General features: G+C 40.7%; 1 protein-coding gene across 1 annotated transcript in view; it reads left to right on the top strand.

Annotated features, from left to right (window-relative positions):
- The first annotated feature begins 333 nt into the window (after window positions 1-333).
- The window catches only part of MUC6 (mucin 6, oligomeric mucus/gel-forming), a 50,284-nt gene continuing 27,227 nt past the window's right edge, over window positions 334-23,390 (top strand). Inside the window, exons 1-9 of the mRNA XM_043548499.1 lie at window positions 334-349; window positions 2,862-2,915; window positions 5,474-5,708; window positions 7,859-7,985; window positions 10,059-10,146; window positions 11,846-11,955; window positions 14,374-14,581; window positions 21,194-21,316; window positions 22,117-22,237. Coding sequence (XP_043404434.1) covers window positions 334-349; window positions 2,862-2,915; window positions 5,474-5,708; window positions 7,859-7,985; window positions 10,059-10,146; window positions 11,846-11,955; window positions 14,374-14,581; window positions 21,194-21,316; window positions 22,117-22,237 — 1,082 coding nt within the window. The remainder of the gene's footprint in view (window positions 350-2,861; window positions 2,916-5,473; window positions 5,709-7,858; window positions 7,986-10,058; window positions 10,147-11,845; window positions 11,956-14,373; window positions 14,582-21,193; window positions 21,317-22,116; window positions 22,238-23,390) is intronic.

The raw sequence follows: 23,390 nt of genomic DNA, 5'->3' as shown, positions 1-23,390 counted from the left end.
GACTCCAGGACAATCCTGGAGAAGTGTGGGAACCATCCCCAGAAAGGAACCGTTCAGTAGCATGGTGGCCTTCCCCACAGCCAGGTGCTCATTCTCCTCTTTACAGTCCAGGATGGGGTCTCCGCTTTGTCATGCCAGGACAACTCCAGCCTCCCCCACATCTTCCGCCATGGCGTCTTGGGCCCTTCGGCCATGCAGGGAGCTCCCTCCTGACGTGCTATGTCAATGTGGGGAGGGAGACGCCTGCAGCCCTGCTGTCAGAACCAGCCTTAACTGCTGCAGTCCTGCTGCCACTTCGCTAAGCCATGGTTACCACAGCAACACACTCATAAAATGACTGCTGGGCTTGGTAAATTGCCGTGGCAATAAGGCAGCTGCCTGAGGCATTATTAGGGATACCACAATTTGGGTCTCACCCATAACGCTATGTTTTCTGGCATTGTGTTTTACTAGAGAGTCGGAAAGAGTGAATAATGTGATGGCTTTAAATCAAATCACAAGCACTTCTTGTGGACGTATGGTTCTTATTTAATATGTAAATGTTTAACTCACCTTAAAACTCTGTATATATACAAAAAGTGTAGATTTTCTGAATTCTTTGGCTTGGCTGTTCGTCTCTTGATTAGGCTGATGAGTTGCCTAAATCCCTTTGGGATCTAGGCCTTAGCTCTTTATATGTTCTAAGTGCTTTACTAATATTGGCTAATTGATACATTTGTAGTAATATTAATATAGCGGATATCATTACAAATTCAGCATTTGTTCCCTGGCAGTGATTGTGGTCTCTTCTATTCCAAGTGAAGAAACCACATTTCTGAAGGTATCCAGGACAGTGAATATTTAGTTTTTAACAGCCTTCCCTCGTCACTTTGATTTTGTACATCAAAGTCACACTGTACATTGAAGCAATGACAACAGAGTACTAGGAGGCACTATACTGCTGGAAGTGCTGTCAGCTTCCTGAGACTGAATATAGAAGGGTCTGGACTCCGGAGCAGAGCTGCACAAATAATGGATTTTTCAGTTTGCGGACAATTAAAAAAAATTGTTTCAGGTCCAATTAAACATGAAATTCTAAAAAATATTTGGTGAATCAAAAAGTTTTAAAAACTAATTTGGGGTTGAAACGTTTTGATTTGATTTTTAAATGTTTTGATTGGGTTTTTTTAAATAAAATTATAGGAAATTTTGTACAAAGTCATTTTGAACTGAAAAATCAAAAAGGTTTTTTTCAAAAATGTCAAAACGTTTAGACTTTTTTGAAATTTTTTTAGATTTTTTTTTACTCAAATAGTTAACTAAAACTGACATGAATTCACAAAACATTTTGATGTTGCTGGCTGCATTTTTCTGAAAAAAAAGTTGTGTATAAATATTTCATCCATCTGTACTCCTAAGCACTTATAGCTAAAAAAAGAGCCTTTGATACCTTTACAAAAATTAAATGAATACGGCTTAGCATTTCAATTCTAGTATTCTGAATAAATTATCTCACATATTCTGTCTATTTAAAATTCTTCCTGGAAAAAATGCACTATTTTATTTTCTTCGCTTTCCATCTTAAACTATGTGCAGCTAAAAAGTTGCTGCATTCACCCCATAATTGCCTGCATTTCACTGATGGATGATGAGATTCCTGAATCTAGTTTGTAAAGAGTTTTAGGGTGAGAGGCACTATATAAATGTTAGCTTTGTTATACTAAGATGATTCTTAACTGTAACTATTTATTTCCCTTCAGGCAGCAGGGGCAACGATTGGCTCGAGTTAAGTAAGTATTTCATCAGTCATAAGTGGGTAAAAGCTATAGGAAGAGAACCCTGAAGGGAGCAAAATTCCCTGTGAAACAGAGTTCAAGGAGAAAAATTCTCCTCTGCATCCCCATCTCTGCTCATGATTTGCTTACAATAATTATCAAAGCCTTGCTCTTCCCTATACACAAAATGAAACAAAGTCAGCTAAACTCATTCAGCGAAAATTGCACTCAGTACACTGATGATATGCTTTGGCGTTCCTGTTTATTATTTATCTACATTGCAATTTCAACTGATATATGCCATCATCTGCCAACAATGCCCCTCTGCCATGTACATTGGCTAAACCGGACAATCTCTATGCAAAAGAATAAATGGCCACAAATCAGACATCAAGAATTATAACATTCAAAAACCAGTCAGAGAACACTTCAACCTCCCTGGTCACTCAATTACAGACCTAAAAGTCGCAATTCTCCAACAAAAAAACTTCAAAAACAGACTCCAATGAGAAACTGCAGAATTGGAATTAATTTGCAAACTGGACACCATTAAATTAGGCTTGAATAAAGACTGGGAGTGGATGGGTCGTTATACACAAAGTAAAAACTATTTCCCCATGCTAATTTTTTCCCCTACTGTTACTCACACCTTCTTGTCAACTGTTCGAAATGGGCCATCCTGATTATCACTACAAAAGGTTTTTTTTTCTCCTGCTGATAATAGCCCACCTTAATTGATTTGTCTCATTACAGTTGGTATGGCAACACCCATTTTTTCATGTTCTTTGTGTATATTCTTCCTACTATATTTTCCACTGCATGCATCCGATGAAGCGGGTTTTAGCCCACAAAAGCTTATGCTCAAATAAATTTGTTAGTCTCTAAGGTGCCACAAGTACGCCTTACTTTACTCCTAGTTATCACAGCATTCCTGTGTTTGTAGAAAATACCATTTATGGCACTGTCTCCATATGTCCCACGAATACCTATTTGATGAATGGAAAATAGGCAAGATCCGAACAAGCTAGCTTCGCTAGCAAGTCAAAAAATATGCACGGTTTGGCTGGAAGGATCAGTGGTAATATTTAACCAACTGCTGTTTTCCAGATGATGACAGTGAAGAGTCCAGAAGTGCAGAAGATAATGCTATGCTACGTTCAGGTAACAGTTTCTTTTATACTTGCTGGATAAAAGTGGTGAAGTATTTTGTAAGGACCTTCCTTGAGAAGGGTGACCATTGTATCCCTTAGAGCAGATTGAAAAATCAAGTGAAAAATGTCATGGAAAATGCCAATGTTTTGAAGTTGTTTCCATTTTGCAAGTTTGAAATAGGGTGGGGTGATTCAAGCCAAGGCGATTAAAATAATAATATTTTCAAAAATAATCAATTTTAAATGAGATTTAGGCTTTGTAAAACTAATTTTAAAATTTGTGTTATTGCAACTTTAGATTAAAATGTATAATAAATGCTTTACTGCTACTGGTAAGGTCTCTTACTTGAATTTTACAAAACAGCTATAAGCAAAAAAACCCAAACTACTGAAAATTAAAGTCCTGATCCTGTTAACACTTTAGCAAGTTAACTCACATGAATCATTGACTTCAGTGGGACTACTCATGTGCTTAAGTATGTACCCCTAAATGTTTTCAGCATCAGGAGCTAAAAGTATATTTTTTATTTAAAAATTCTCTTAGTGGCATTAAATCTTTGCCACTTCAAAATGAAATTTTATCACAGTAACCATGAAAAATTATTTAGACTTTCAATACTTTGATAAAGTTATTGTAAACTTTTTTATTCACACAAGCCAACATTTTCAAAAATAGAGAACTCAAGTTGGGCTCATAAACCTGTATTTAGGCAACTAAGAGTGGGATTTAGGAAGGCATCTAAGTGATTTAGGAGCACAAGTCCTATTTACTTCAAACCACACACCCTGATAGCCTGCTCTCAGTCAGGATATTTATGAGGCCTTACAGCATAAAGTTGTTCTTACAGCATAAAGGAAGATTTAAAATGTGAACTTTCTTGGTAAAATATGAAATTTTAACAATTAGGAAACAAAAGAACCAAGTACTAAACACCCTCTTTAACAATTTAAAACACTAAAATGGGACAAAATTAAAACACTAGCAACATGTAAATCCTTTAAAAACCCATTTAAATAAAACTTTTGTGTATATTTTTTAAATTATAATTTTTATACACCCTGTCTCAAAATGGACCCATTACTCTGTGCAATTTTACTCCATTTTTTTTAACTGAAATGGTTACTCAAAAGTTTATCAAGACCATTATCAAAATGGTTATTGGAATATTGTATGTAATGAATCAATAACTATTTTGATTAAAACGTAGGGGTTTCAGGAAAACCACAGCACAGTTCAGTTCATTATATTATTTACCCCCCCACACCCCCCTCCCCAACTCGGCATGTCTGGCTGAAGCCTAATGGCATCTCTGCCAGCTCATTATTCTGTGATATACCAATTGCATCTACACCTCCAATATTTACCAAAAAATATCTCATGCCTTTAAGATTTGGGCTGGTTCCATCAAGGACAAGTGATTACATTACATACAACTAAAGCTGTGTGAACAACAGATTTTTCAGTTCACTGGCAATTCCAAAAATATCAAAAAAAAGTTTTGGTTTTTTTAAAATTAAAATTAAAATTAAAAATTTTCAGCAAATCAAAAGTTGAGAAAAAAGTCATTTGACACCAAACAAGATCTTAATGTTTCATTTAACATGTTTCATGAAACATTTCGGTTTTGACCATTTTTCAATGTTCAGTTTTTAAAATAAAATTAAAGGAACTTTTGAAACAAAAATCAATTTAAAAGATTGAAATGTTTTGTTTTGAAAATGTAATGAAATGGTTTGATGTTTTTCCAGCCAAAATAATTTTTCCAAAACAACATGAATTTGTGAAACGGTCCTGTGTTGCCAAATCTGCACTTTTCACCAAAAAAAAGTTTTGTACAAAAAAATATCACCTAGCTCTACCCCTCGCTGTCACTAATTGGGTCTCCTGATAGCCGTCTCAGCAAATTCCGGAGACCGAATGGGCATGTGGACGTGAACCCTGAGCTACCCTCTCCAGTTCTTCGATATAGTCTCTCAAAATTAGAGTTGAGCAGTAATTAAAGTAGCGGATGCCAGCCAAGGAGGAGAGGGGAGGAGGAGAGGATTGTGGGGAAGCAATGCTTTCCCAAGCTATGGAGAGATGGAAAGCTCCCTTCTACTTATATCAAAGGAAAGAGAGAGAGAACTGCACTCCCTCCCAACCTTCCTTCCTTTAACCCCCGGGATTAGGGCACATTTTCTGGGCAGTGAGAAGGAAGATTGCAGTGGTGTTGTCCACGCTGTATTTGCCCTGTGTATAAACAGACAGCCCAAATGTGTTTCAGAGCATCTTTCACCTGCACTGTATTGACTTAAAATTTGAGGAGAGAAAAAAAAATCAGATAATCTGATGCAAATGTCATTCATGGACAGAAAATAAAGGAGAAGAATTAAAGGCATATAGATACTCTGGAAAAAGAATAGATCCTAAACTGAATATAAATTCAGTTTTTCTGAGAGTTTATTTAAATTCCAAGCTCATCAGCTTTTACTGCTATTGGAACATGACTGGTAGTGTTTAGAATGACTGTCAGTCTCATCAAACATGGCACAAGATAACCTAAATACATTTTCTTTTTCATTTCTTAGACAAGGGTTCATGTTCTACCTGGGGTGCAGGGCATTTCTCCACCTTTGATAATTATTTGTATGACTTCTCTGGGACCTGCAACTACATCTTCACCACCGTATGCGATGATGTTAGCCCAGACTTCAACATCCAGTTCCGCCGTGGAGTGAACAAGAAAATTACAAGAATCATCATTGAGTTGGGAGCTGTGGTCATCATGGTTAAAAAGAACACCATTGTGCTCAAGGATGTTGGGTAAGCTTCAGGGATATATCGAATAGCAGTGGGTAAAGAAAGGCAAGGAGCTATGTGAGATACACTAGACAGGTCTGTGATCGTACTGCAGGGAAAGCTCAGTCTGTCCATTTCACTTATCCATTTTGTGCCCAAAATGGATTAATAAATTATAGAAATTAGACACAAATGACCTACCTAGAGACTGACTTTATTCCCTTCTACCAAAGCAGATTATAACTGCCAAATAAATGTAAATCAAGCATAGACTACACCTGTACAAAATGCTCAGTTTGAAGCCAAAAAGCAGGTGAAACTTTTCATCTCACAATAATTCCCAAATTAAAACTACATTGACATAAAGCTTAGCAATCCTCTTAAGTGAGCCTAGTTCTAGTTTCAAATTCACCTGGGCCAGCTGATGAAACTAGGTGAAATTTAGAGGTTCAGGTATGTTTTGCTTTGAGCTCATTTGAACTTGAATTTCAATTACCGTGAACCCAAACTTTTGAGTGTTGCACTTCTGGAGGGGAACAGAAAACAAGGGAACATCTGGAGACTTTCTGGGAACTCCCTACTTGCCATGACTGCTTTCTGTTCTCATTATTCCTAGAACTACCCTCTCTAGAAGGCAGCAAATTCAGGGAAACCGTTTGCTGGGGAGATTGGGAAATGTGCTGATTGCCTTCAGAAGCTGAAATTCCCAAAATGAAGTTTCAGCAATGTTCATGAGTTGGGCAACTTTGAGTTTTTGCCTATAGATAAATGCAGAGAAAGGATATGGATGGCTATAGAAAGTTTGTATGTTATTATATTCACCCATATTTTTACAACTATCATCAGCAGAAAAATAAGACTTGTACCTACAGCTGTACACATTTTTTTCAACAAACAGTAAATTCACTTTGTATAAATCAATAGCCATTGGTTCAGGGACTTGAGTCTCCCACCTCTCAGGCAGGCGTCCTAACCACCTCGCTATCAAGTCTCTCTGGCCCAATGACAAATTATTTATCCACATTGGATAAGCTTCAACCAGAGAGACCCATATGAGAATATCCCATAGCCCAGTGGCTAGAGCACTCTCATGCAACAGGGGAGACCAAAGTTCAGATCCCTTCTCACCATCAGGTAAAAGGGAGAACTGAAAGTTTATCTCCCACATGAGTGCCTCTAACCACTGGGCTAAAGCTTATAAGAGAAGTGGTACCAGGACCTTCAGATGTTATATGAATCTAGCCCCTTTAAAAACACCCAGGAACAGGGTTTCAGGTCAGACAAAATGTTGCATGAGACCTGAAATGGACTTCTTTGCTTTGCCAAATTCTTTTTGAAATTTTCAAATTCAGTTAGACTCAAACCATTTTCCCCCCCAATTCTTTGGAACTGCCAGAGAACCCAGCTGCTCTTGTAATTGTACCTCAATTTGGCAAACTGCACTGAAAAACACTTTGTTTATGGATTGATTTGCAAGGACAACTGTGTAAATGAATGGAACTAGCCGCAGGGCCTGCATTTTAAACTTGGTGTCCCTAGACTAGCAATGATGAAATATATTCAATACATATTTATATTGGTTCTTTATTTTCACTGGTCTCTAGCTTTAGAATTCAGCCACTAGTCCCAAGTCCCGTTCCTGCTACACAGCTCCCATTATGCGATTCCTCCTCACAGTGCCAAGCCTCAGCACTGGTAGAATTCGTATATTAACATAGACTGTGACTCTCATGACCTCTTCAGGGTAACGACTGACAGCTACTAGTACTCAGACAATAGGTGTGTGGAGGTACCTATGAAGAGATTAGCAATTGCCTTATAAACACCAAACCTAGCTGAGCTCTACTGTTAAAATATAGCATTATTCCCCCCATCCCAATGTTCATATCCCATACTGATTTTTAATATTATAATCAGGCTTTAGCTGTATATCGTTGATCCTTTTTTTAAACAGCAGATTGTCTTGCATTCAGTAACCGTTTTCAAATATCCTGAAAGGTCCCAGCTAGGAGGGAACACACAAATTCTTTCTTAATTTGCCACCAAATACCAAGTGGTTCACAGATAGCTATGCAGTATCACCATTACACACGATGACTGCCCAGTTGTACCTGATACCAGCGCACACACTTTTACATAATAGGATCAATTTTTTTTTCTCTTCCTCATAACAGTATCATCAAGTTGCCATATACCAGCAATGGAATACAAATTGCACCTTTTGGACGCACCGTCCGCCTGGTGACCAAACTGATGGAGATGGAGCTGGAAGTTGTCTGGAACAATGCTGACTATCTCATGGTGAGTAAAATCTTGTCACAAAGCAAAAGGAGAAACTTTTGCTGGAATACTGAAAATTCGCTATCCCTAAGTGGGTGTTTTTACATGCATTCATTGTTTTTATTTGTACTGAGGTTGTGAATGTGCCCTTTAAAGTCCTTAAATGTATGGCATAATGGCTCATAGGCCTCCCAGGTGAGGGCAGTATAAGCATTTACTCACCTTATTAATGGATGTATAAAATAGGGGGACAGTTAGTGCACATAAAAATACATGAAACCCAGTTTTCTTCTCAATGGCTACAATGCAGGTTAGTAACAGATGTTGTCATTACTTTTATGTACTTCACTGATATTCCAGAGAGGTAGACGGAGTCATGTTGCGTATCTAGATATAGAAATAAATTACTTGGGACTATGTTGAAGACCACGTTACTTCTGAGAATATGATCCAGATACTTGTCTTTAAAGAAATATAGTACAGTATATGGTGAGCATGGGTCTAGCCTAGAGCACCATCTCATACACTTCTTTGCAGGAAATTCAAGCCCAATTCTCTTCTCATGTACACTGTTGTAAATCAGCAGCAACTTCATTGAAGTCAGGAGAGTAAACAGAGTGACACAGGAGTAAAACTGAAACAAATAAAAGGAGAATTAAATGCTCCATTTTTAAGAACAACTCCTGTTTCTCCAGTGTCCAGGGCTGTGAATATCATGGAGGTGGAGTTTAGAGAAAGCAGGAAAAAGTGTATAACAAATGTAATGGACAAGCACAAAAACTTACAAAGTCTTCAGAGCCCTGTATGAGCAGATCTGTTGAGCTGGTGCCCATTTCCTCTTACTGTCTCTCCACTGGCTATGGAAGAAAGAAGAGCAACTGATGCTCTGAAGCCCTAAGGCATTGTTGCAGCAGAAATATTATCCACCTAGCCCATGTCCACCTCCACACAGTTTGCAATGCTTGTTCAGGAGAAACTCAACAGTGAAACGGCAATAAGTGCTTGCAGGTCAGGATTAAGATGCATTGGTAGTGCTATATAGTGGAAACTAGCACATGGCCTTCATACATCATGCCTTCTTACAGCTACCATAATAGGCCCTCACTTGAAATAGTACCAAATCTACCACCTCATTAAAAGATACAAAACAGATATATAAAATGTACTGATAAACCCAAGAAATCTGGTCAACATGTTCTTTAAAAAATATATTCAATACCTGTGTTTGCTCTGGCATAGATGAGAATTCCAGATCCACATTTCTTATCTCCACTTACTGAGAAGAGGAAAAGAATACCTGACTGGGAAAAGGAGCATATCACTTTCAGTTCTCTTCCCTCAAGTCACATCTACCAATGTGATATATGCCATCATGCGCCAGCAATGCCCCTCTGCCATGTACATTGGCCAAACTGGACAGACTCTATGTAAAAGAATAAATGGACACAAATCAGATGTCAAGAATAATAACATTCAAAAACCAGTCGGAGAAAACTTCAATCTCCCCGGTCACTCAATTACAGACCTAAAAGTCGCAATATTACAACAAAAAAACCTTCAAAAACAGACTCCGAGAGACTGCTGACTTGGAATTAATTTGCAAACTGGACACCATTAAATTAGGCTTGAATAAAGACTGGGAGTGGATGGGTCATTACACAAAGTAAAACTATTTCCCCATGCTTATTTCCCCTCCCCTACTGTTACTCACACCTTCTTGTCAACTGTTTAAAATGAGCCATCCTGATTATCACTACAAAAGGTTTTTTTCTCCTGCTGATAATAGCTCACCTTAATTGATCACTCTCATTATAGTGTGTATGGCAACACCCATTTTTTCATGTTCTCTGTGTATATATATATCTTCTTACTGTATTTTCCACTGCATGCATCTGATGAAGTGGGTTTTAGCCCACAAAAGCTTATGCTCAAATAAATTTCGTAGTCTCTAAGGTGCCACAAGCACTCCTTGTTCTTTTAACTGAAAGGGGTGACTTTACTTGGGAATCCCAACTAAGGTTAGTTGAGAAGATATCTTGGCCCACAGACATGTTTTAATTATGATATTTCCTTTGTTTTTTTATTTTATTTTAGGTGACGGTTGAGAGAAAATATATGAGAAAAACTTGCGGAATGTGTGGGAATTTTGATGGACAGGAATTAAATGAGTTTCTGAGTGAAGGTAAGAGCAAAGTCCAGACCAAACACAAGGGGCTAACCACACCAAATCAATGAGCATATTTAACTGCTAGATTCCTGTGCTCAGATTATCCATACTGTTTCTGAAGTCAATAAGACCCCCATATAATTCATCCACAGGCCTATCAACCATTACACTCTGGTTCTCCAGAATGGGGCCAATTTCTATTTGTTTTACAGTAACATCTAAGGGACCCTCAAATCAGTTATCAAACCACATTGTGCTAGGCACTGTACAAACGTGGTAAAGAGCAATCACCCTGCCTCAGGGAATTTACACAATCTAGGTTTATGATAAGACATGACAAGTGGATGAAACAGCCAAAGTGGGGAGAATGAGATAACAGTAAAGCAAACATGTTTTTTGCACAACATTCTGTAGTCTTAGCTTAATACTTGGCTAGCCTTTGTCAGATGCAGTTTACTGTACACATCGCAGAGGTGAGTTTTAAGGAGGGAACTGAAGGGCAATACAATAGCTTTAAAGCATTTGATTAATGTTACCCCACCTGTAGAGGACAGCATAGGAGAAAGTTTACTTTTCCCACAAATACCTTCACCCTAACAGGCAGTAAAAAGAGGCATTGTTGGCAGAGCAAAGGCAGCAGTCGGCATTAAGTAAGATAATAGATCTGATAGGTAAGATAGGGCTAACCTGGGAAGGGCCTTGAAAGGTTTTTAAAAAATTTGTGTTTAACATGGTGGAAAAATTGGAGCCTGTGGAGGGAGTCAAAGAGGGATGACATTCTCAGAGCAATGAGCCACATAGAGGATTCTAGCAGCAGCATTTTGAATGGACTTCCAGGGGGGAAGAGAGGCATAGTTGTAGTCAGCAATGCCAGGGGAGAAGTAGGTTGCAAGTAGTCCAGATGAGAGTTTTGGTGATGTGGAGAAAGAGGAAAGGCCAGATCTTAGATATATAAGATAGGAAGAATCTTCAAGATTTAGGCACATCTTGGGTCTAGAGAGTGGGCTTAGTCAAAGATGATGCCCATATTTCAGGCAGGAGTGATGGGAGAATGGTATTATTGTCCACGTTGACAGAGAAAGGGAGGACAGAGGAGCACTTAGAGGGACATTGAGTGTTCAGTTTTGGCCCAGTTGAATTTAAACTTGATAGCTGGACATCCCTAAGGAGTCATCCAAAAGATGCACTGAGATTTGGATTTGAACAGAGGAAGACAGGTAGAGAAGTAGATTTGTGAGTCATATAGCTACTTATTAGCAGGTAGGATAGGAACTTGACAAAAGCCATTTGATAAGTGACAGTTTATATCCTCCAATGCCTTTCAGGCAGCATCAGTGCAGGAGCTGACACATACATTGCTATTCTTATCTGGATGCTCCAGGCTGATGTCTGCTTTTAGGGAGTGCAGGCAGCAGCCTCACACACAACAAATCACGGAAACCAATTTTTTTCCCAAAGCCAGTACATACCAGCAATCATGTCTTCCATGAAGTGTCCACACATTTCCTTTCAATATGCTGGTATGGTCTTATTATAAATTATGTTCCATTATTTTTAGCAACACATTTAACTATGCAGTTACTCACTAGCACATTGTAGGGTGAGAGAATAGAGCATGATTTTTTTCTGCGTGGCAGTGCAGGACACTACCATCAGCTCATCAAACTAGTCTAGATAGACCTTTTTCAGATCTACTCTGTACCTTAACTTACAGGTAAATTGCTGGATGCATACCAGTTTGCCACTTTACAGAAAATTGATGACCCATCAGAGATCTGCCCATCTGAGGAGATGGCAATTCCCAATATTCCTCGCAAAAAATATGTAAGTATCACTTTTCTGGCCTTGCCTACAGCATAAACTTGAACAGAGAAGTAGATGAATTAGGAATCATTAACTCAGAGATGGTAATTGATATGATAGTGCTTAACATCACCAAAAGATTTAGTGTATGGAGATGAAGAAAAGAGGCTCTTTGCACTAGAATGCATGTGTGACCCACCCACCTCCTGAGTGTAGTGTTCTGTCCCATCCAGTAGCACTGAGACTACTCAGAGAGAGAGTAATGAGTTTGCTCTACAGCCTTAGTTAATGGCCAAATGACTTTTAGCTCATGCTGTAGAGGCTCATGCACTAAGCTCCAAAGGTCCCAGGTTTGATCCTGCCCGCCAATGACCAGGGTCTCTCAGTGTTATAAGTGGAGACTCATCTGGGATTTCAACTGGGAAGTCTCTGAAGCTCAGGTTGTGCTTCCTCAGCTAGGGGAAGTATGTAACCCACACACTCCTGCGTGTGGTGTTCTGTCCCATCTAATGGCACCGAGACCATTTAGAGAGAGAGATTAATGAGTTTGCTCTACAGCCTTACTTAATGGCCATATGGCTTGAGGCTCACGCATTTAGCTCCAGAGGTCCCAGGTTTGATCCTGACAACTGGGGTCTGTCAGTGTTACACATGTTTTATACAGTCCAGAAATACAACTCGGTGTGGATTTATATGGCTCACAAATGGAAACACAAAAGCTTAGCACACAGCTTTCTTAGCACACAGGTCCTTATACAAACCCCGCTGACGTCAGTGTGGTTTCACTGATCTTTGTATTAGGCCAGTATGACTCCCCACTAAGTACTGTGTAAACTCAAAGACATTCAGTGTGCAAGGATCATTTTACCAGGCAGCAGCATCTCACATGGAGTCTGCCACCATCAAGTGAAATTACACCAGAGGGGTGATGGATGAGCACCTGCAAGCATGGAAGCGCAGAGTCCATTGTACTGTGGATGATGGGGGCAGAGGTGGGGGAGGCAGGAGACAGTTGAGAGGTATAAAACTGGCATGGATGTCAAGGGATCTGCAGAACCCCCAGCAGTTTCATATGGAATAAACCCATTCTTCTCACAAATGGAGTTTCCGCTATCTCATTTCATCAGGGGAACTCAAGAAGTTTCCTGTCTCTTACACAGAACTTTCCTGTCTAGAAGATTTTCTGGAGTCTAGTTAATACCACGTACCTAAAAAGCAAATACTTATTTCTGTCTTCTAAATGGTGGTGTAGATTACAGAGATGGTTGTTCATTTTGGACTAATTGTAACTGTGTGTCAGAATATGCATTTATATTGCAGCTGTTATAAAGTGGTTACTATTTTACTGTATGTAGGCACTATGTATATAGAGTGTGCTGAAAGGACATCGATTTTTCTCTTGAAATGGGCAGCATTACATTTTTCCCCCATCCCTACTATTTTAAGGATATTTTTCTACCATTCATTTGACAATCCAAGAATTCCATTAGATTTGCCTATAAAAAACAGCCCTTCTCCTGGAAGGCTAGTTCTAGTGCTCCAAAGAACAAGCAGGCAATTAGAATACCGATCTAGGGTGAGTCAACAAATGGCAGGATATAAGGAAGGGAACTGACTAGTGATCTGAACAAGAGCCACTGTATATCACTGAGTGGAAAATAATCATCTGGATGTGAGGAGCTACACCGGTGCAGGGTTCTAGCCCAGCTTGTTAAAAGAATCTTGCTTTGAACTGGTGGAGTACTTCTTTTGGCTCAGTCAGTCATGGGTCTGCTACTTTAACATTGTTTTCCTTTGAGATGTTGTACTTCAGCAGATAACATTATGTGCAATACCAGCAAATGAAAACAATCTTTTTTAAAAATTCAGCATTGCCAGCTATCACTACATTCCTAAAAGCATCATTGTCTGTACAATAAGGAGGAATGTCACCCAGAAACACTACAGAAAACATTGTGTTACCTCTTGTAATCAGGCACAGGTTCACTAAATGTCCAATGTGCTCTTGGGCTGCCAGGCACATCTGCACTTCGAGGATTTTTTAGGAGGTGTCCATAGCATCGCTGTTCCAAAATACATTCTTCCTTCTGCTAATTCTTCATGAGAGAACATTATCCCTGCATGTAACACTGTAATCCATAGTCATGGAAGTGTGATGGCAGTAAAAGAATGATTAGCTTTTAATATGATGAGAGGGAAAAATGATTAAATATTTACAGAGCCTTTCCCCTTTAAAATGTATCGTTTGTATTCTCTTCCATTTCCAGAATTTCCTATGCAAAATTTATTTGATCCAAATAAATACAGTAGTATAACTGAGAGCTGCAAACAATTCCTCCAGTAATTAAAAGCTCAAGATCTGCTTGTTTCATAGACATTTCAACAGAGCAAGGACATTACTAGCACCCATTTTCCATTTATTTCTTATTATTTATTTAGGCCAGGATCTGCTCCCAGCTACTCAACCTTGTGTCTCCAGCTTGCAACGTGTCCAAGAAAGCGTTTGTCATCCGTTGTCAGCTTGATATGCAGGACTGTAGCAATCCAGGGCAAAGAAACTGTACTTGTGCTACACTGTCAGAGTACTCTAGGCAATGTACCATGTCCCACCAAGCAGTCTCTGATTGGAGGAGTGAAGACTTCTGCTGTAAGTTACAATGTTTTACTACACACCTTGACTTATATGTCCTATAGATAAAGAATGATTAATGAAATTTTTAAAAGCCACTAGGAAAGCTTCCACCCATACAAATCAAGGAGGGGTTGGGTTGGGGTATAGACCCTGGGATGATCTTTGAGCAAATGGTAACCTGCAAGAGTCAGAGTTTGGTATCCTGCAAAAAAAAATAAAGTTGAATTTATAACGCAAATTGTGTCCCCATAGCGCAAAAGCTAAGTCAGCTGACCAGGTCACCCACTCCTAAAGCTGTTTCTTTATCCAACACTTTAAAATAATCTTTTCTTTTCTTTTTAAGAAACAGACCGTACTCTGAAATGCTTCCTTTTGATTCTTCTGTCAGCTAAACTGCAGTGTTGACAAGCCATTACAGGCAAAGTAATATTTCATCTATTAAGAAATATAGAATCATAGAATATCAGGGTTGGAAGGGACCTCAGGAGGTCATCTAGTCCAACCCCCTGCTCAAAGCCGGACCAATCCCCAACTAAATCATCCCAGCCAGGGACTAACCATTCAGATTAATATCAGTGCTTGTCCTATTGTTTTGAAATTACTGGTAATCTTAGCAAAGGTGCTCTGCTCCTTTCAGCTACTCCTGTGCTAATTGTTTGCAATTAAACTCAAAACAATTCAATTCTCCAGGTTAGAGGTTTCATTACAAATACAGATCAGATCAGGCTCAGCAAAAGCCACAAATGGCTAGTTTATATTTGCATTATATTTTAGTTTGCACTGAAATCATAGAATCATAGAATCATAGAATCATAGAATATCAGGGTTGGAAGGGACCCCAGAAGGTCATCTAGTCCAACCCCCTGCTCGAAGCAGGACCAAGTCCCAGTTAAATCATCCCAGCCAGGGCTTTGTCAAGCCTGACCTTAAAAACCTCTAAGGAAGGAGATTCTACCACCTCCCTAGGTAACGCATTCCAGTGTTTCACCACCCTCTTAGTGAAAAAGTTTTTCCTAATATCCAATCTAAACCTCCCCCATTGCAACTTGAGACCATTACTCCTCGTTCTGTCATCTGCTACCATTGAGAACAGTCTAGAGCCATCCTCTTTGGAACCCCCTTTCAGGTAGTTGAAAGCAGCTATCAAATCCCCCCTCATTCTTCTCTTCTGCAGACTAAACAATCCCAGCTCCCTCAGCCTCTCCTCATAAGTCATGTGCTCTAGACCCCTAATCATTTTTGTTGCCCTTCGCTGGACTCTCTCCAATTTATCCACATCCTTCTTGTAGTGTGGGGCCCAAAACTGGACACAGTACTCCAGATGAGGCCTCACCAGTGTCGAATAGAGGGGAACGATCACGTCCCTCGATCTGCTCGCTATGCCCCTACTTATACATCCCAAAATGCCATTGGCCTTCTTGGCAACAAGGGCACACTGCTGACTCATATCCAGCTTCTCGTCCACTGTCACCCCTAGGTCCTTTTCCGCAGAACTGCTGCCTAGCCATTCGGTCCCTAGTCTGTAGCGGTGCATTGGATTCTTCCATCCTAAGTGCAGGACCCTGCACTTATCCTTATTGAACCTCATCAGATTTCTTTTGGCCCAATCCTCCAATTTCTCTAGGTCCTTCTGTATCCTATCCCTCCCCTCCAGCGTATCTACCACTCCTCCCAGTTTAGTATCATCCGCAAATTTGCTGAGAGTGCAATCCACACCATCCTCCAGATCATTTATGAAGATATTGAACAAAACCGGCCCCAGGACCGACCCCTGGGGCACTCCACTTGACACCGGCTGCCAACTAGACATGGAGCCATTGATCACTACCCGTTGAGCCCGACAATCTAGCCAGCTTTCTGCCCACCTTATAGTGCATTCATCCAGCCCATACTTCCTTAACTTGCTGACAAGAATACTGTGGGAGACCGTGTCAAAGGCTTTGCTAAAGTCAAGAAACAATACATCCACTGCTTTCCCTTCATCCACAGAACCAGTAATCTCATCATAAAAGGCGATTAGATTAGTCAGGCATGACCTTCCCTTGGTGAATCCATGCTGACTGTTCCTGATCACTTTCCTCTCATGTAAGTGCTTCAGGATTGATTCTTTGAGGACCTGCTCCATGATTTTTCCAGGGACTGAGGTGAGGCTGACTGGCCTGTAATTCCCAGGATCCTCCTTCTTCCCTTTTTTAAAGATTGGCACTACATTAGCCTTTTTCCAGTCATCCGGGACTTCCCCCGTTCGCCACGAGTTTTCAAAGATAATGGCCAAGGGCTCTGCAATCACAGCCGCCAATTCCTTCAGCACTCTCGGATGCAACTCGTCCGGCCCCATGGACTTGTGCACGTCCAGCTTTTCTAAATAGTCCCTAACCACCTCTATCTCCACAGAGGGCTGGCCATCTCTTCCCCATTTTGTGATCCCCAGCGCAGCAGTCTGGGAGCTGACCTTGTTAGTGAAAACAGAGGCAAAAAAAGCATTGAGTACATTAGCTTTTTCCACATCCTCTGTCACTAGGTTGCCTCCCTCATTCAGTAAGGGGCCCACACTTTCCTTGGCTTTCTTCTTGTTGCCAACATACCTGAAGAAACCCTTCTTGTTACTCTTGACATCTCTTGCTAGCTGCAGCTCCAGGTGCGATTTGGCCCTCCTGATATCTTTCCTACATGCCCGAGCAATATTTTTATACTCTTCCCTGGTCATACGTCCAACCTTCCACTTCTTGTAAGCTTCTTTTTTATGTTTAAGATCCGCTAGGATTTCACCATTAAGCCAAGCTGGTCGCCTGCCATATTTACTATTCTTTCGACTCATCGGGATGGTTTGTCCCTGTAACCTCAACAGGGATTCCTTGAAATACAGCCAGCTCTCCTGGACTCCCTTCCCCTTCATGTTAGTCCCCCAGGGGATCCTGGCCATCTGTTCCCTGAGGGAGTCGAAATCATATGAAATTACTAGTTACAAAGTGAAATCAGGTGAAGCTAGGCAGCATCAAGTGAATTTTGTTCTGATGTGATGTGTATATTTTGTTCTGATGCGTATATTTCCTTGCAACTTTAAAAGGAGCTCAAGAGACTGAAAGTACAACCCTTTATGGATCAAAATTGTTTGGTTTCATCATGCCTGTTTTGAAGTTTAACAAAGCGGGAGGCATGATGTGGCAAACCTTTGGCAAAGGACTCTCAAAAAGCATATTCATTAATTTTAATTACAACACAATGCCGCCAAGTTGAAAGCTTAACTGACAAGACAGAATTCTAGGCAGCATTTTGGGAAGAGATCTAGATGCCAAGTGACATTCAGAGTCTAAGGCAGTGAAGCATATCCCTCTGAAACTCCAAGCACCTGGTTAATGGGAAAGCTGAGCTGCCTCGTGCTCTATAACTGGTGTTTAGTACCCAAACATAACTTCTGAGGCTGCATTTGGTGTAGTTTTGTCAATATTCAGCCCAAATGCCATAGAATGAAGAGACAGCAGAAAGACAAAAGGAGATGTTTGAAAGAAAAGACACATTAAGACAACTACTTAATTGTGTAGTTGGCTTACCTTCCCTCTCATAAGCAAACCCTCCCAATCCCACCTGAAGTAAAGCAAGTAGCATGATCTGTGGATGGATCAACTGTGGAACATCTGGCACAGATGCGTTTGATTTTGGATCAGCAAGTTATTCAGGAGGAGCCAGACTTACGTGCAGATCATCCACAGCTGTTGCAGTGATACTATACAGCCAGTCCAAAAACAAAGGGAAAACAAGCCCTCCCAATGCAGCAAGACAAAAGGCAGAAGAATGCTCCTGGATTTGGATCCCACGCCATAAAACTTAAAGGGGAAAATACCCACAAGTGAAGCCTCGGAAAACTGGCAGACTTCTCAGGCCCACTCTATCAGGCTGCTTTCTCTGCCCACTAGACCTTATTCACTATGTGCTAGTCCTTCCTCAAATCAACCCCGGGAAAAGAGCCAACTTTTAAAGAGCCCTAAGTCCTCCTATCATCTGCTCCACCAGTTACTAAGCTTTTGCTCTGAAGTGCCACCCAAACAAATCCTCTCTCACATGTTGGAGGTTGCCAAAGGATTGTCCCTACGTGCCTGCCTCTAAATTCAGGCATACAAAATCCCTACCAGTCAGCAACAGAGTTAGAGGGATCAAATCTCTGTTTTGAGAACATTCCCTGGGTATTCATTCAGGGAGCATGCATCCTCATATCAGCAGGGACATGTCCACAAACAGTCCTCAAAATTTTTTGCAAATGTTTAAGGTACTAAGGCTGTAGCATCTGGCAATTCAAAACTTCCCACTGCTCTGAACAACCAGGCCTAGGCACCCCCACAGTGGGAAGGAGACAGTGTCCCCTTCCATATCTCAGATAGGTCCCTGAGGTGGGAGCAAAAGACAAGGGGGAAAATAAAGATATGAATGCGAGACCAAAAAGCCTCTGGGTTCTCATTGACAGGAGTTAAATTGCTCCTAAGCATCCCACTTCAAGCTCCAAGTGAGTGCAGTCTCAGGGTGCAAGGCGTGGACAGTTTGTTTCTTGGATCAGGATTGGACTTTAGCTGCAAATATAAAATCTGGCAGAATGGAATCCTATGCAGGATTCAAGGAAGTTGGTTTGCTTTATTAAACCCTTCAGAATCTGGCTGAAACTCTGATGTTTAGTTAGTGCATTTTAATGGAGTTTCATTGTTTTATAAGCAGTCATGCTGACCAATGAAAGTCACAGGTAACAAAGTGATTATTATTTCTCAACCAACACTCGTTAAATTACCAGAGAGATAATGTATGCCAAGAAAGAGGTTCTTTCAAAATGACCTTTCATAATGTCAGGCTGTCCTTTTAAAACATCATTTAACCATAATTCTGTTTACCTTTTATGTATTTATATGATCATTTTCTTCCTCCAGTGGTTAATTTTTTAAATAAATTGCTTTAACAGGAACATCCTTCTCTTTCCTCCTTATTCTGTTACCTGTGACTTCAGCATCTGCTACTATTTATTTGGAGTTTAGCATGAGAAGGGTAATGAATATAATCCAGACAAGATTATATTCCTGAATCCAATAATTGATTTCCAATGTTTTATCACAAAGTCCTTATCCTCACCTTCAAGGCCTTTTATCCTCTTGCGCTAACTACATCTCTGATCTCATATCCGTCTCTTCGCTTAGTCCCTATACTCCTCCCAGTCTTCACGTATGACTGCTCTCCAGCTCTTTGTTACACTTTTGGCTTTCTGCCTTCTGTCATGCTTCTCCCTGTGCTCAGGGAAATCTCCTGCTTCCCGCATGCCAAGTGCCACCTCCCCCTCCCACTCCTCCAAATCCCACTGCTTCCTGGAATTGTTCTCTTTTTCATCCCTCCAATATTCTCTCCCCAATCTCCTTTCCCTAAATGGGTGTCCCAGTTTTGTTTAGCATTTGATTTGTCTTGCCTCTCTTAGGTTGTAAAGTCCTCAGGGCAGCAAGCCTGTCCCAATCAGTATTTGTAAGGCACTGTACATGTTCACAATGCTATATAATAATGCTCATTAATCATACTAAAAATAATATCCCCTGTCTAGTCTTTGTTACGACAATGTTAATGTTGCAAGCAGGCCATTCACTTAAAAAAATGTTACTAGAACTTGTAGTCACAAAAAAATCAAAAGTGAGGCTATTCAGAGTGAAGGTTAAAAAACAAATATTTGCAAGTTAGGAAATAAAAATATTATACTCCAAAAAATAAGTGTCTGAAACTCTGAAAACATCAAGGGTTTGATTATCCCCTGCTCGGCACCATTCATAGTCATTGACACTTGTCCAAAATGGATGCCAAACATTACTTAATGAGCCTTGTAGTGATTTTGGCAGTAAAAATGACTACATAAGGTGCAGGGCAGTGGAGAATCTGGTGCTTGAAATTCCAATGTTAATCTTAACTCTCCCTTCTCCCACTTATCTTTCCCTTCCTGATGGGAGAATCCTACTAGTTGTCACCTGAAAAACTTATGTGTCCCCTGTTCTGTATATTAATAATGCTATAGGGAAGGATTTTCAACAGTGCCTAATTGACTTAGGAGCACAAATCCCACTGAAAGTCAACAAGATTGTTCCTGAAGTCACATAGGCACTTTTAAAAACCACACCTATGGCTTTTATTGTAACTGATATAATCTGCTATCACTCTCCCAGCCTGCCACAGATGCAGAGGGACTTCAGGCTCATTTTCATAGAATATCAGGGTTGGAAGGGACCTCAGGAGGTCATCTAGCCCAACCCCCTGCTCAAAGCAGGACCAATCCCCAACTAAATCATTTTTCAGAAGTGTGCATGGTTTCAGAGGTCTGACGCCCATAAGTGTAGGGTGCATGTAGAAAAGGTGATCTGATCTCTTACCTTTGTCTGGAATATGTAGTCTCCAGTAAGTCTGGGTTAAAGAATGAAAAATGAATAGATTGGGTATCTGGGCCATGGTGAGATGATAGACCGGGGATGGGGAGTGAAGGTTTGTGTGCTACAGGAAGCGCCAGATACCAGGAGAGTGGGGAGGGCCTCATCTCCAGTCTCTAGGGCCAGTGAGAAGTTTTCCTTTGTTCATATTTAGAAAGATGCCTTAGTTCTTTTCATTGTTGTTGTATTTCAGCTGTAGGAAAATGTTCAGCAGACCAAATCTATAAGGAGTGTGGTTCTCCGTGTGTTAAAACCTGTTCCAACCCAGAGTACAGCTGTTCCAGTTACTGTACATATGGTTGCTTCTGCCCAGAAGGTAAAGTATTACCATAAAACTAGTATTGATTTCATCATAAATCATTCATGCAATTAGTTTTGGCACATATCCAGCTGACAAAAATTGTCCATTTAATTAATACACCACATCGTGGTATCAGACACTGTGCTGCTGGAAGTGCCATTTCTCAGATGAGATATAAAACTGAGGTCCTGACCCCTTGGGGTCATTAAAGATCCCTTGGCACTTTTTGCAAGAATAAAGAAGTAACACCCCCATTCTGGCCAATATGGGATAATTATACCCTGCCTACTTTATGTTCCCCCCTATTATTTAAATTGGATTGGATAGAATTAACTTGTTGTGCTAATCTCTTATGTAGTGTTGCCATGCGCTGTTAGACAGTTGCCATCCAGAAGTGGCTGCATTTCATTGGTGAATAGAGAGATTGAGCTTTGTTATGCAGAGTTTGTAAAAGCCTGAGGCATACTTCAGACAGAATTTCAACAGAAATTTAGTTTATTCCATTTTGGGGCATTTCCTGAAATTTCAGTAATAAAATGTAAAGCTAATTCATTCCCATTAAGTGCTCAAAATCTGTTATTCTTTATATAGACTTAATCTCATTCTAAATAAGGGAGCTAAAATTTAGCAGATATGGAAAACCACACGATACACAACTGCTCTGAGTCTGGACAAAAGGCTGTGCTGAAATGCCACTCTCTGAAATGTTGCCTCTGCGAGACACAGGGCACATAATACAACAGTTCTGAGTAGCTAAGTGGTAGCTAAGCATCTGAAAATGTCTATCTACCTAATTTATTTGCTTCTCTCCATAGGCACTGTTCTTGATGACATCTCAAAAAATCGAACATGTGTTCCCATTGACCAGTGCCCATGTACACTGAATGGGGAGAAATATGATCCTGGCGTTACCATGAAAGCAACATGCAGGAGCTGGTGCGTGGTGGCAGGTTTCTTTGAAAAGTGTGGAAAGCATCCTGGCCAAGTGGCTGGAAAATTTGACATAATTGTGGCCCAGACTTTCAGAGGACAGACACAAATGTGTTTACATCATCTGTACATAAATCTGTTTTGAACACTCAGGACCCTTCATCTATAATTGCTGATAGAGTAATGTATGCCTAAATTCCTGATCTGTGTGTACAAAAGCAAATGTGGCCTTATTCTGTGCAAATTTACAATAACTATCACTAGAGTTATCACTAATTGTCAACTTTGCTGGCAATCTGATCAGAGAGGCTTTGAAGCACTGAATGGGCCATGGAGACTAACCTCCCCTTTCACCACTAGAAATGGTTCCCCTAGGTTAGTGTTTTAATAATTTCGTGTTGTAATGTGGAGAATATTGCTCCACTGTTTTCCATGCTGCATCTATTCTGTGGGTAAAGAAAGGAATTTGGTCTCCAGTGCAACACTTTTCATCATTGATTTATTTATGATTTACATGGCTGATTGAGACCCAAGCCGTACAAGGTGTCACGGGATTCACTGACCACAGTGGGGCCTCCTGCTGGCCGTACTGGAGATTAACTCTGCCAGCTCACGCTTTCCCTCTGCTGCTGTCTTCTCTCATTGTCTCATTCTGGAGCCCCACTCTCAACCTCAGGAACTGCAGCTTCCTCTTGGTGTCTTGGCACTCCAGCTAGGTCACTAAGGTCCTCCCCTTCTGGGGAACAGTCCATCAGCAGTCCTAGGCAGTCTTCCCCTACGGCTACCCAGTTCTATGCCACACCCTTGGTGGCTGGTAGCAGAACCTGGGCCCTCCCTCTTCTCCGGGTTCCAGTCCAGGGACCCTCAGCTCAGCAGTTCTCGGCTTCCTCCCTCTGCCCTCACTGTTCCTTTCCTAGCCTTCTTCTTACCCTCTGGCTCCCCCTCTCCCTGGGTATACCAGCTCCACCAACCCTCCTCCCACTTCCTAGGGAGTGACTGCTGACTGCTTTTCCCAGCCTCTCTCAGCTGCCCTATCTGTAGCCCGTTACCTGACTTTATAGGGCCTGCCTGTTTCTTTCACTCAACTACCTGCTCCCTGGTTCCCCCTCTAGGTGCAACCTGTGGAGCTAACTGGCCTACTCGGCCACCTTAACCCCTT

The sequence above is a fragment of the Chelonia mydas genome, chromosome 6 (genome assembly GCF_015237465.2).
Source record: "Chelonia mydas isolate rCheMyd1 chromosome 6, rCheMyd1.pri.v2, whole genome shotgun sequence".
Lineage (NCBI taxonomy): Eukaryota > Metazoa > Chordata > Testudines > Cheloniidae > Chelonia > Chelonia mydas.
The sequence above is the reverse complement of the archived record's forward strand: the minus strand, read 5'-3'. Positions and strand labels throughout refer to the sequence as shown.